Source organism: Chelmon rostratus, chromosome 7, assembly GCF_017976325.1.
Source record: "Chelmon rostratus isolate fCheRos1 chromosome 7, fCheRos1.pri, whole genome shotgun sequence".
NCBI lineage: Eukaryota > Metazoa > Chordata > Actinopteri > Chaetodontiformes > Chaetodontidae > Chelmon > Chelmon rostratus.
Window position 1 is genome coordinate 14,302,829 of NC_055664.1, and position 13,964 is coordinate 14,316,792.

General features: G+C 42.6%; 1 protein-coding gene across 1 annotated transcript in view; it reads right to left on the reverse strand.

Annotated features, from left to right (window-relative positions):
- The window catches only part of zgc:172282 (leucine-rich repeat and fibronectin type III domain-containing protein 1-like protein), a 53,460-nt gene extending 40,735 nt beyond the window's left edge, over window positions 1-12,725 (reverse strand). Inside the window, exons 1-6 of the mRNA XM_041940762.1 lie at window positions 12,533-12,725; window positions 11,033-11,184; window positions 10,528-10,781; window positions 10,123-10,366; window positions 9,793-9,950; window positions 7,474-7,854 (exon numbers count right to left, since the gene is read on the reverse strand). Of these exons, the coding sequence (XP_041796696.1) occupies window positions 7,474-7,854; window positions 9,793-9,950; window positions 10,123-10,366; window positions 10,528-10,781; window positions 11,033-11,184; window positions 12,533-12,725 (1,382 nt within the window). The remainder of the gene's footprint in view (window positions 1-7,473; window positions 7,855-9,792; window positions 9,951-10,122; window positions 10,367-10,527; window positions 10,782-11,032; window positions 11,185-12,532) is intronic.
- Between the last annotated feature and the right edge of the window lie 1,239 nt (window positions 12,726-13,964).

Consider the following 13,964-nt stretch of genomic DNA (forward strand, 5'->3'; position numbering starts at 1 on the left):
TACTGTAGAGGATCAAAAAAAGAGACCATACCTACCCTTCAACCCATTTCTCCCTCGCCGCCAGGGAGAAATAACCTGCCTATCACAGCTACGACAGGTCTGGTGATTGAGTCGGACAAATACTAGGAGATGAGTGTCAAAGCTTGTCATCATCCAGGTAACAAAGAGTGCATTTGCATTTGCTAACGCCACAAAATGTGCACGGCATGTCGGAAAGCACCTTAAGTAAAGAACTGCTAAACACGAGGCACCAGTCTACTGCTGCTGATCCCTGTTATTAATGCCCGTTTCCAGTCAGGGCACCCTGAGTCTGCTGGCCTGCGCACAATTTATGTGTCTGTGAGTCCATTATCCAAAGAGCCACAAACCATGGACAATGCAGAAAAGACAAGAGGCAGTCATCTGCAGCGTGTGTGTGTGTGTGGTTGTGTGGTTGTAGATGAGTTTCTGTGTGATTGAAAAAAGATTCACATGACCTCTTCCTGCCCTCGCGTAGTGAGGAAAATGTGAGGCGAATACGATTCTTTAGATCAACGCGGACACACACAAACACGGACGCAAAACAAGCACACGTGCGCATACCAAAAAATCCTGTGAGTGGTGGTGTGAATTTAGAGAAGAAGCAAAGGTGTGAGCTTGAAAGTAGGTTTTGACGTCCCCGTTTACAGGAAATGCTTACGTGCGTTAGTGTATGCTTATGCGTGTGTGATGGTGCTTTTGTATTGATGGCAAAAGGTTAATGTACTGTAAATGCACCTTAAAACCCACACCAGAATTTACTGTAAGTAGGTGCTTCGACTTCTGTACGTCTGAAGACACTCACACTGCAAAAAGCTCTGCATGACGAATTGAGGATGTTGCAAATAGTTTATTTTGTTTAATCAAACCAAAACATCTGCAAATATAGTAAGGTTAGTAGGTAAGTAGTGTTCTTCAGTGCAGTGGCAAAATGCGGTATACTTGCTTTAAAAGGTAAATGTACAGTCGCATGCAGGTGACGTTTTCTCTGCAATTATAATCCTTTTAAACAGGATGCTGTGATTGGCAGAGCTCAACACTGTCAGGTCAGACTCCACTAACGTTGAGCCTGACCACATCCATTAGGGTGCCTGCTTTATGATTGTGAGTCTGCATACCTCTGATATTCCCCCAAGTCACAAGCGCACACACACGCCCTTAGAAACCACATGCTGCATTCATGCACTTCCACTGCGGATAAAGGGGTAAAAGTTTAGCTATTACAGTGAAAAATGAGCAGGTTTGGTCATGTTTTTTTTGCCTGTAGGGGTGCCTTTGATAATAACAGCTGTGCATTGACTAAAGCATTTGGCTTAATGGTAATAAATTTGTCAAGGAAAAAAAGACAGCGAAGAGACAGCTGATGGCCGCTGTGTGGATACGGTCTATCCGAAGCATTGCCGTGGTTACACTCAAAGCAAGGGGAAAACTGGTGGCAAAGATTGACTCCATTTACCTGTCCAGATGCACAGCGCTCATTTCATTCTGTCAGGTGAAATGTGTACAACACTTAGGGAGAGTCGCTCTCTGTAGGAACCGCAGCTGTCACTTCCAAACACTGACAGAATGAATGTTGTCAGAGATTGGCAGAGAGGGAAAATGTAATATGTGTACTAAAAAATAGGGGAAAGACCACATAATGGCCGAATGTGGACACCCAGCGATGCATCTTTCTGACAGGAACTTCTAAATCATACTGAAACGAGACGTGCAGCTTTAGGCAAATATAGCTCCGGGTTGGGTTTGCCATGGTCAGCCACAGAGGTCAAGCCAAGCTAATGTCAGGCTTGTTTGGCTGGCTAATGTGCGGTGCACAGTGAGGCCTGTTGATCAAATCTGAGCTACTGATCCTCCTTGACCTCTGACTGATGACAGATCAGTATGTTTAAAACCGAATTCTCCCTGGTCCCAAAAGCTCAATCAGCAGCATCGACATGCTAACTGACACGAGGTTAAACAACAGCCTACTGTGCATAATGAGTCAAACGCAATAAGGGAAACAGTCTCTCACTCTCGGTAAATCATGAATGAAACACTGCATATTGGTCTTTGTGTTTGCCAGCTGTCCTTTACGCAATCACCAGTGAAGCTTTATGAGAAAATAAAAAATCCATTGCAATCAGGTAATTATTATGTTCGCTCTATAAAGCTGTAAGCACAGTCACTGTCTCTCCTGAAATGCCCATTGAAGGAATACATACAGCACATTAACAGTGACACATCTTAAAAACCAAAATGTACCAGCTAAGTGTGATTAGCAAGAAAAAAATAAGAGGCAAAAGAGAGGGGAAATAAGAAACTATACATCTCATTCATCCAGGCAGTAAAATATCGAATCCAAATTAAACGATCCGGTGCACTGAGGTAGAATTAAAAATGTTTTTCCACTTAATTCCTAAGAGGCTTTATCAGTTCCACCATCTGCTGGTTGAGTCTGACCTGGACCATTAAAGACCCTATATGTCAAAGTGAGGAAACTGTCGCTGAAAAGTGGACGGGGATTATGACATCCACTGCCTGCTGCTTATAGCACTGCCTCAGCGTTTCTGCAACACGCTTCAGGGGGCACACTTTCAGAGGGAAACTCAGAGGGATTTATACCTTTGCTACAGTGGCCAGAATCTTGCACAACAATTCACACTTCCATTCATACAAGCAGGACTTAGTTTGGCATTGAAAGAAAAAGCCATTGATTATAAAGAACGTGAATATTACCTTCAAAAGGGCTCGCACAATGCTGGGCATTTTTATCGACTGCTACAAAACACACACTCTGTGCACAATGACTTATGTCTTGTTACTTTCTGTATTTGTAAAGTAAAGCAAATATGCGACCGTATGTATTGTGTTTGAGGTGAAGAGGAGCCATGGAGGTTACTGTGTAGTCTCACTGCAAATAACACACACACAAACACGACACGAGAGACGGTTAGAGAAGCCTCCTGCTGAGCTCACTTACCACTGATAGCTCTAAAACTGACATTTTTAGCTAACACACAGCTGCCAGCTGGTCCAGTGTGCACATGTGCACGTGTGCACATGCTTGACAAGGCATTGATTTTATTAGTCAGGGGGACTTGAGGAGCATGTCTCAGACAGAGGGTTAACTAATTCACTGCCAACCGATGGTTTCCAAGTACGTACACTTAAATGCATAGGCTAACGCACCCTTGGAGCTGTAATGGCATTGATCGTAAGTAGTCAGGGGATTTTGAGACTGTGTCAGGGAGCCCTCTGTATGCTCTGAACTCTCCGGACCGTTGGTCATATTTCTGAAGTGGAAATGGTTCTAAATTGAGCAGCCTGCTTAAATAAAATGGACACCAAGGGCAGTGTATAGATCAGAGGACGCTGTGATCTGGATGCTCTGGCAGAAGTCATTTATTTAGTTGAGGGGGGGCAGTTATTATGCCATGAACTTCGAATGCATTCTGTGTGACTGAAAAACCAGAAAAAAATAGATTTAAATGTTTTCTGACCACCTCTTTAATGTTGTTTGTACTACAGCATTATAAAAGTAGGAAGTGATATATTTTGCTTTGAATGTGTGTTCAAAATGATCAAATGGAGCGACCAAATAATCAGTCAAATTCACCTGTCAAAGGGCTGCTTCAGCGTGCAGGTCTGAAGCAAAGGCCAGCACAAACCTCCTCAGTCCCACATCCGTCTTTCAGCTATCATCCATGGAACCATAGCAACCACTCTAATGTACATGTTGAGACCCTCGCAGCGCTCTTGTCCCAAAGCAATCTGTCTAATTTCTGTTCCACATTCTGTTCAGATGCGTTCAAAGAGTGTGACGTGGATCAGTCTCAAAGATATGCTAAACGACAGAAATAATCAGAAATAACCAATACAGAGCTAAAAAAAAAAAAATGAGACAAGCTCAAATGGCCTCTCCTTGTGGCACCAATTGTTTTCTCTCCCCTGTCTTCTCTGCCCCTCAGCACTTTGTACCCTCTCTCCCCTTCTCCTCCCCTCCCTCTTTGCTCTCCATGCCTCACCCCTCCTAATGGATATTGACCAAAGCAAGACAGAAGAGAGGAACTGTATACACATACACAGAGACACACTCACGGCTGCTTTGCTTTTTCCTTTTAACTCAGAACAGAGTTGGTGCAATGATGATACCTCCTAATGGATGTAAATCTCCCAAAGCCATATGTTGCCATGTATGCTCTCTGAGTTATGATTCAGCCATAATCTTATGTGATAAAATAAGATTACCACAAATCATGCTCATGCGACTTTACTTAGACATAAGTATGTTCCCTCTCAAATGGTAAACAGCACTGAAGAGCTGATGTGATTGTTTTCACGGTGCAAATAAAACACTCATGAATGGAAGGTCATCAGTAGAAACGTGCGTTCTACTGACCTGCCGTCTTATTTATCAGCCAGTGTTGTCGGAAAATGTAAACTGCGTCAGGCGCACATGTGGATTAGGTACCATGAAGGATCAGACAGTGATACGATGACATAGGCAAGGCATTTAAGATGAAGATTAAGCGAGAGTGTAGCTCATGCATCCATGTGTTTTCCTGTCGTACTGTGCAAGTTCATCACGTTTTTACATTGTGTAGCACCATTTAATATGCGTTTTATCTCAAGTTTATACTGAAACAGTCATTACAGGTTTGCTGTTCATTTATTAAGATTTCAGTCGTGGTTGGTTTGGTGGTAAGGTTCAGCGCTACAGCAAACACTCCTGAAGCACTTGTCAGAAATGCAGCAGAAAACAGCGGAGCATCTGGTGCGTCTGTTTACAGCGCAGCCAAACAAACTCACATTGTTTTAATGAAGAAGACAGCAAAGATATGATTTCATGCTCCACGACACAATCATCTCGGTTACCTCGCTAAGGAGTAGGACGTGTGCAGCGTGTCTCCTGCAGCTCTTTATCTAAAAGTTCAAAGTGGTTGCTTGTTCAATTACTATCTTGCGAGTATTAGAAATGATAAAGAAAAACAATTCTGCAAACATGTGCAGAAAAAGCACTGAAATGCTGTCACCATATCTCTGAGCATGTGCGTTTGTGTATGCATGACATGCAGATGCTAATAGACATTATGTTATGTGATGAACACTGTGCCTTACGTGGGAGTCTATTCAAGGTCTGAGATATACAGTTTAATTAGTGTTGTCAACGTCCAGACAATCTGCTTGATAATGTGAGGCTCAAGTCCTGTACATTAACATCAGTCTTGTGCAAGCTACTGGGCATTAGCACTTAGTTAGTTGCTAGAAACTTGGCTCAAAAGTAATTGATTTACCTTGCCAAATTCTGCAGATTAAAGTGATCGGTTACTTGGGAAAGTAACTTGCATTACTTTCAAATGTCTGCTTTATTTCTCTTGTTAATGTACACAAAGCTGTACTACTGTAGTGTTCCTTTGGAACCCATTATCATTGTAGTGGCAGGAGTTAATACTCCAAACCACCAGAGGGCTGGCAGTAACATCCCTACTTGTAAGCTACACTTGCATTGTCTTGGGTAGACAGCAGGATTTGGTCAAAGAAGAACCACAAAATGCTGGATGTACATGTTCACCGAGCTTTGCTGCGGTAGTTAATAAACTATTATAGTTGATGAACCCAGGTTTATTCACTTTGTATTAGAAACTTTACAGTCACTGTGATGAAATACTAATTTACATTGCCCGTATTGTCTTGCGCCACCGTAAGGTCAGGTCATACTTTTAAACGCATTACTTTGCAATGCATGACTCCAAACACTGATCAGTGTCTACACACACACACACACACACACACACACACACACACACCTACACCTGGCCAGTAACGAGGGTATTTTGTATCCGCGGAGCCCCTGAGTCCACGGACTGCATCCAACCTTGAGCAGCCAGGTGCAGTTGGACAGTTCAGTTGCTATGTAGGAGAACTGTTGCCATGTTTAGAATTTCAAAAAGCTGCTCGTCTCCCACAGTTAGCTGAACTATCTGAATAAATACGTGTCCTCTCCAGCCTAGAAATAACATCATAATCACTTTCCAGTCGAGACCCCCATTTCCATATCTCACAACTGTCGACTTTTCACAAATTATGAGGAACTGTCTGATTCTCCTGTCAACATGGACGGATTTTACATATTCCATCACAGGGCCTTTTCTCAAGAAGCACTTTTCCGCCCGAGAGACAATTTCAGCTGTTGATCAAGAGTAGAAAGACCAAGAAGAACTAAATTGGTTATCAGAACATTCAGTCGGGAAGTTATGGTCTCAAGACATTTTGTGATTTACTCCTGTAATCACAGAAGACAGATTGAAATGTTTGGCCATTTCATCTGCACCTCTGAAATAATGAAATAAATAAACAGTCGGCACTACTTGTCTGTGATCGCATTAAAGCCAACTGTCACTCATGGCTGGATGTAGGAAGTTTTCTGAACCTGTTGCCATGACAACTCCATAACATATGAAAACTCCTCAGAAGTGAAATTAAACAGGGCTTCGCCAGGATTTTAGGAAGTGTAGTTCAGGACATCATGTTGCCAGTCCTTTCGTTTTTGCACAGTCTCACGCACAGGTCAACAAAAGTCTAACATGCCGAGCGTAGCGTAGTTCTGTGACTAACACGATTTAGCACAATATGAACTTTCTACCGAATCACATGCTGTGCATTAAATGAGGCTCATTACAGTGATAACATTATTAGGAATCTATGGCTGCAATCACACCACTGTTAAGAAAAATTACCATAATAACTTGAACTCCGTTGGAATTCTATTGCTGTTCATTCTCATTTTATTCAAACTCCGGTTGACAGACAAGCGGTACGTCTAGTAGCAGTACCTGTTTGTTTTAGAGAGCTATTAAATAAGACCTTTCATATTTCTCCATTGAGTGGTTTCCATTTTACCCTGTGTAGCGGTTTATAGCCACCAGTTTAAGCAGTGCCAGTCACTCAGATCTGACAACATAACGACAAAGAGTCAAGAAATGTCCTTGTCAAGTCAAACCCAACAAAACATGAAGAAATTTCATATTTATAGAGCCATCATGTAAATAGCAGCAATGAGTCAATGTGGCAACAGCATTGGCACATAAATGCAGCACTGAAGCAAACCAACAGACACGCATTAAAGCTTGTTCAGCAGCTACAATAGTCACATTTGGCCCTGGCTTCACTGCGTTCAGCGAACCCGACAATGGCTCTGTTCCACTACAGATGTCTTTATCATTTCAGTTGATTAGACTTTTACGACTGGATGACGGGCTAATCTCCACTTGTATCATCTGTCATCTGTTCTCACCCCAGCGGCTGATGTCACCCGATTAACTTACACACAACTGCACCCATACACACTCACACTTGCTAAGACATTCAGGCACAGGGAGGCTTTTTACTAACACGCCTCGAAAGATTCATAGAAGTCATCGAAAATGAAATCACGCAGACAGACACATCATAAATTGATAGTGTAGATAGACAGACCTGTAAACCAGTGTGTCATCTCCAGAGCTGTTGTACTGGACCTGGAACATCCTGACTCCAGATGTAGGAGTCTGACTGCTCCATCTAATGAGGGCAGAGTTTCCTGTCAGTTCCACCAATGAGACCCTCCGGTCTGCCCCCCTAGTCTCGTTGTTCGGCAACGCAACCTTGGAGGAGGTTAGGATGTCAGAGGGAGCAATTTCAGAGGACGGGTCTCGGCTGCGGCTTGTGCTGTTTGCCAGATGGGGCATTGCCGTGACAACGAGCTCCACCCTTCCTGTGGATTCACCTGCTGCATTGGAGGCGATGCAGGTGAAGTTCCCTGAATCCTTCAGAGATGTTACGTTGATCTCCAGGCTTCCATTAGGGAAAACCAATGTTCTGAAACAAATTCAGATGCGTAATAATAGAATAAATCATTCAATAAAATAACTGAAATGTTGATGTTATGACAAATTAACAAACATATACAATGAAACAAAGACAAAGGGCTGTGGTATTTCCTTTTGCTCAAAACCTATAGCAACCAAAATGCACTGGGTCGCACCTGTCCACTAAACACTCTGGCTAGTGGGTGACATACTGCAAGTTGGATGGTGCATGGCACTTACAGCTAAACACTTCACTAAAATATCTTTCAGAAAACATCTGAGGCAAGAAACAATCAGTACTGTAGCAGAAACTTGATTCATACTTGGTCAGCGCTGCCTAGCTGAACAGTTTGATCTGAGTTTGGTGAACCACCTCTGTCTCTATCCAACATCTGTACTCTTTGTGTGAATGGAGGCGGGCATACAAAAAATAGGGATGGACAGTCTGTAGTTCAAAACCTGGCCCTAAAGCGTGCAGAGGTCTACCAGATGATGTGAAACAAATGAGCAGGAGGCTCTGGATGCAGGCAGCATGAAGGAAGGTGAAGCATTGTTCATTTGCATATACTACCGACACTGTAATAAAACAAATCTGGTTTATAACCAGCAACGTTTCCTTTTAATTCCTTTACTTTTAATCCAGGCATGTCCAAACTATTCCATAAAGGGCCGTGTGGCTGCAGGTTTTCGTTCCAACCAAGGAGGAGCACACCAGCTTAATTAGCTGATAACTCAGTGATCCCTTGATGTTGATTGGTTGGCCTGGTGTGCTCCTCCTTGGTTGGAACGAAAACCTGCAGCCACACGGCCCTTTATGGAATAGTTTGGACATGCCTGTTTTAATCCTTCATTTTGTCCCCTCTAAGTATAATTTGCTAGCTAGCTACTAGACATGCAGATGTAATGTAATTCCATTGTAATTCTTACTGCAACTTGGGGTGGCATGGGCAGAACTTATATACTTATATTTTAATATATCATATTAAAATGGTCCAGGCCATTTAGCACCCCATTCATTTCAATAAAGGCAGGGGACACATAAGATCCATTGACGTCTGGTTGCAAAATTATCCACCATTATTCTGTCAGTTTAAATTTATGAAGCAACTTCTCCTGGTTCACACCACCCAGTCACAGTAGCCCTCCTTCTCTGTCACACACAGAAGCCAATTGCTAATCAGTGTTCTCCTTATCAAACCATTTAGTCACAGCTGTACTTTGCTGCCTGTAACACCTCATTCTGATGCCAACTTCAGCATCCGTCGAGACTCTGTCCAGAAATAATGCAATGGCTGCCAGCCTGAAGAGCGTTATTACTGTTTGGTTGTAAGCTTCACTGCTTTCCGAACTTTCAAAAAATTCACCAGTGTCCCATACCCATAAACTAGCCTTTTCTGATCAAAACATCTACAGATGCAAACAGAAATGTAAAATTTTGTCATGTGCAAGAAAGGAATTAAAGCTCTGTGGCAGTATATTTCAAAATATTGTCAATGATTGTATACCTGATGTTGTATATGTATAACTGTGACAAGAAACCCACATATCTGACATTTATGCCAACTAGGTTACCAGATGGAAATTTGAGAGAGGCGTGACCTCAACAACTACCTTCAAATCCTGATTCAGAGTTGGCCCACACGAGTTGTGCCTACGGCCTACCACTACAGCCAATGCAAAAATAGTGTGAGACGTCTTTTTTGACTTGCTTGCACATTGGGACATACGTAGTACTGAGCTGGAGCAGTTCAGGGAAGAATATTCAAGCAACCCCTCTCTTGCACCTGCCAACTGGGTTGCCAGGTTGCTGACATCAGTGAAAGTGGAACGGTGCAAAGGGGACAAGTCATATTTGCTAAATTAACACCTTGCCTGTAGTTGTATAGGGAAAAGTATTTTGTTGTAGATCAACCACGACTGTTAGACTGTATAGAGAGAGTCCTAGTACCTTGAGCTATTAGATATAAGTCTCCCTTCAGGGCTGATCCAATGGACTTCAGGCTCTGGGTCGCCATTCGCTTTGCACTTCAGGCTCGCAGGCTGGCCTTCCATAGCCACTGTATGAGGTGACTTACGTGTCAGAACTGGTGGGTCGCAAATAAACTCCTAAAGGGTAAAGAATAATAAGGTCATACTTCAGACAAGTTTTTCCTTTTTCCAAATCTGAATTAGTTTCTGTGATATTTAAATTATTAAAGGTCTGTCTTGGTTTCAAGGTTATGAGACAAGGTTTTTATTAGTTTTCTGCATGACACAAATGCAAAGCTCAAAATATCACCTCCTCGGGTATTGTCCAGAAGTACTTGGCACTGAGGTCAGGGGGGGAGGCGCATGTCTCGAGGTCATCCTCTCTGGTCAGTCTCCTTAACCACAGGAGTTCACAGTTACAGTGAAGGGGGTTGCCACCAAAACTCAACACCAGGGAGGAGAGGGGGGAGCCTTTGGACTTGGCATAAACTGGGATCCTTAGGAACAATGGGTCCGGGGGAATTTTCTTCAGTTTGTTGGATGTCATGTCTAGCCTGTGAAAGGACAGGGTAAAAGATGAGGGATGGACACGAGGGGGGAGCCAGAAAGAGAGAGATACATTTGATCAGTAAGCCAGCCGGGGCATTTATACTTTATATATCTCTGCACATATGATCGATTATTCCTCCATCCTTTCTGCTATCAATCTGGTTACCTCGCCAGTTTGTGCAGGTTGGTGAATACCCCTTGTGGAACATTTTCAATGAGGTTATGATCCATATTTAGCGTATTGACATTGGTCAGGCGCCCGATTGTGTCCCAGGGCACTTGGGCAAGGTTGTTGTAACTGAGGTCGAGATCCTCCAGTGTGGACAGGAAGTCGTCAAAGGCATGGGGAGATATGGAGTGGAGCTGGTTGTTGGCCAGGATCAGGTGACGAAGGTTGGTCAGGCCTTTGAAATGGTCATCCTGGTTGATAAAAAAAAAAAGTGACACACATTAATATCATCAAAAATATACCGCATCTATCTACTATCCTGTTATCTATACATTTCTTCAAATGTAGCTCTACTGTTTAATTATCCATTAACCACCCATTCCTACCTTTTGTTGTGTGGTTCTGAGGCTTCTTAGTCTTTTTATCTGTCAGATGATTCATCTGACTATTCATTCCCATTTTCTGTCATTAAACAATCCAGCCATTCATCCGTCAGTCTTACCTTGATCACTGTTAATCTATTAGAGTCCAGGTGGAGGGCTCTGAGTCGCCGCAGGTCACTGAAAGCTGAGGGGAGAATCTGACTGATGGTGTTTCTGGACAGGGTCAGATGTAGCAAGCTGGTCATGTTGGCAAAGTCCTTTCTTCGGACAGCTGGTAGGGAGAGAAATAAACACAAGGATAGACTCCATAAATTCAAAGTGGCCGGATATGTTACATAGAGTATTAAGGGAAATTGTATCATGTACTGAATAGGTTTTAAAGCACAAATCTATCCCTGGCCACAAAAGAACCCCCCATGAAAGTGGATGACTTGGATTTGTGATGCTGCGTGGTTTTTAGAAAATCTTTTTCCGAGATGGACAGGGAGGACAGGTATAAGATAAACAAGAAAAAAGTGAGTATTAGATTAAATTTACTGAAATGTAATCTGCTTTTACTTGCAGAACACACTGTGATGATCAAGGCAACCTTTTGAGTGCTGTCACATGAAAACCATCACATTTTATATTTAGATTGACCGTGCCTGATAGTCCATGTCTAATTAGCCTCTAGCATTCAGAGCCTGGATCCTACGATGCCAAGTATGCTTTTACTAATTCCTGTAAAAATTAACTTTTTGGCAGCATACACTCAGAACCTCAGTCGACGGCAGATCTGGTATCCCTCAAAATAAATCATGTTTTGCATGGTGTAGTGCTAAACTGAAACTGATTTGGGCATGAACAATGCGACTTACATAACTACGGCTGTGTCATATTGTTAATGGCTCATCAAATTTTCTTTCTGCACCCGGTGAAAACAGTCTTTTTTTAGCTTGTGTGTCTTTTGTTTTGGTGAACTATGGGATAGAATTTCTTTTAAGTCAAGCCTGGGAAGATTAGGTAGCTGCCTTGGTGGGAGCTAATGGGAATCCAGATTAAAATAAAAGGATAAAGAAACACTTCAGTTCTTAAAAATAAGTACATTTCAAAGTATCCAAGAGAACTCTTTGATATAAGGAGGAGATGAATCATGAATGAGATTTGTTAGACTGAACCACAAAACAAAAAACTTTGAAAGAATGAAAGTTGAAAAGAACTACCCAGACTCGTGAGGACTATGGCTTATTGTCATCTAGAGGCCAACAAAAAAAAATAAAAAATTGTGACTCCAGCCAGCATTCGTTTTCAGCGCGATCACGCTGTGCATACACAACCAATTATAGGATGTTGGTACATTCACATGTGACATAACTCTACTCACTGCGTGTGTTCTTTGAATTCCAGCAGTTGTGAGTGACCGAATCATTGCTCACTCTTTTGCTGTGACTAAGCTGCTGTTTCAGTGTTGCTACAGCTGCTGCAGCCTACATCAAAGCCTGCATACATCTGTGTCCACTGAATCAGAGTTTCCCCTTGGGGGAAATCATTTGAGACAATGGTCGATGATGATGATGAACAGATTGGACCATGGAAATGATGTTTAAATGGACCACAGGACAGACTGGCAGGCACGTTACCTGTGATGAAGTTCTCTTGAAGCCGTAGCTCCACTGTGCGTCGGTCAATGGCGGCGGGAACAAAGAGCAGGCCTGTCTTTGAGCAGAGGATAGCGAGCGACGGAGAAAGGCTCTGGCACATGCAGCGTTTCGGACACGGCTGTCCCCTGCACACTGCTGCCAGCAACAGCAGAGAGAACCACAGCCGCTCCATTATCCTCCACTGGGAACAGGGCAACTGGAACACAGAAGGAAAAGAGCAATGAAGAGAGTAGATAGTCACTCAAGACAAGGCAGTGGGCAAGAAATAAAAAAAAAAAAAAACATGGCTGAATCACGGACCTGCAGACCTGCTCCGCCACAAACAAGATAAACCATTTCCACTTATAAGAATTTTTGAATATGTAAAGCTAAAGCACTGTCAAGAAAATGAGAGGTTCTTAGCTTAGTTTATCAATGCCTTTCATTTAAGCATTTGTCAATTGTGGCACCGCTGTCACAAGTGATGCAGATCAGACTATAAGCAACATCTTGCAATTTAGTAGTCCAATTTCCCTAATAGATGTAAAATGTGCTCAATTGCTCTGTTCAGGAATAATAAACATTTTGAGATTCTATCTTTGGTAGCATGGTGCACTGGCTGGCCTGCTAACAACTTGTTAAACAAAGCTCTGTAGCTGAGGAGACCAGCAATGGGCTGTGCTTCATAACAACCCGCCTTCAGCCTTGATGCACAGACATCAAAAACACTTTCAAAAGTAATGTGAGCTAATCTAAAACTGCCACATTGACATAGTTCCTGTTTGGCAAAGTAAAATCACTAAAAAAAAAAAAAAAGTTTTATAAGTATAAGCAAGTGTTTTTCCAGGCAAACAACAAAACAGATGAATACCACTAGCAGAGTATTTTTGTAGGTATATACCGTAAAATTCTTTGATCTCTGCTTACACAGTTGAGCTAAACATGTAATCCTTCAGCCAAACTGCTTTTGAGCACAGCACTCCCCTTAAAATACCTCCTTTTTCAGCTTCACAATAAAGTCGGGACAGAGAGAGCAGAGAGGGAAGTAGATCACGGCACTGCTCAGGAGCTGAACTAAATTACACAATACTGTGAGCTCATAATGGGCTCTGTCATCGTGCGGGTGCACGGTGAGCTGGCAATTTTCCTGAGGCACACTGGGGACTTTTCCTCGTTGCTACCTGTTTAATATTTTTGCAAGATGTAATATATGTGCAGCATCAACTCAGTGGTAAACTGCAATTTTGGTGTCAAGATTGCATTATGGCATCAGCAGCCACCTGTTGGGAGCAGTGTAGCGCTGCATTTTTATTCTGATTACAGCAATAACGACAGCAAAGCACAGTAGAGCTTAATATCTCTCATCCACAACAGCTTGTACGCTGAATGAAGGCTTGTTAAAATTCATTAATTCCATATTCAGCTCATATGA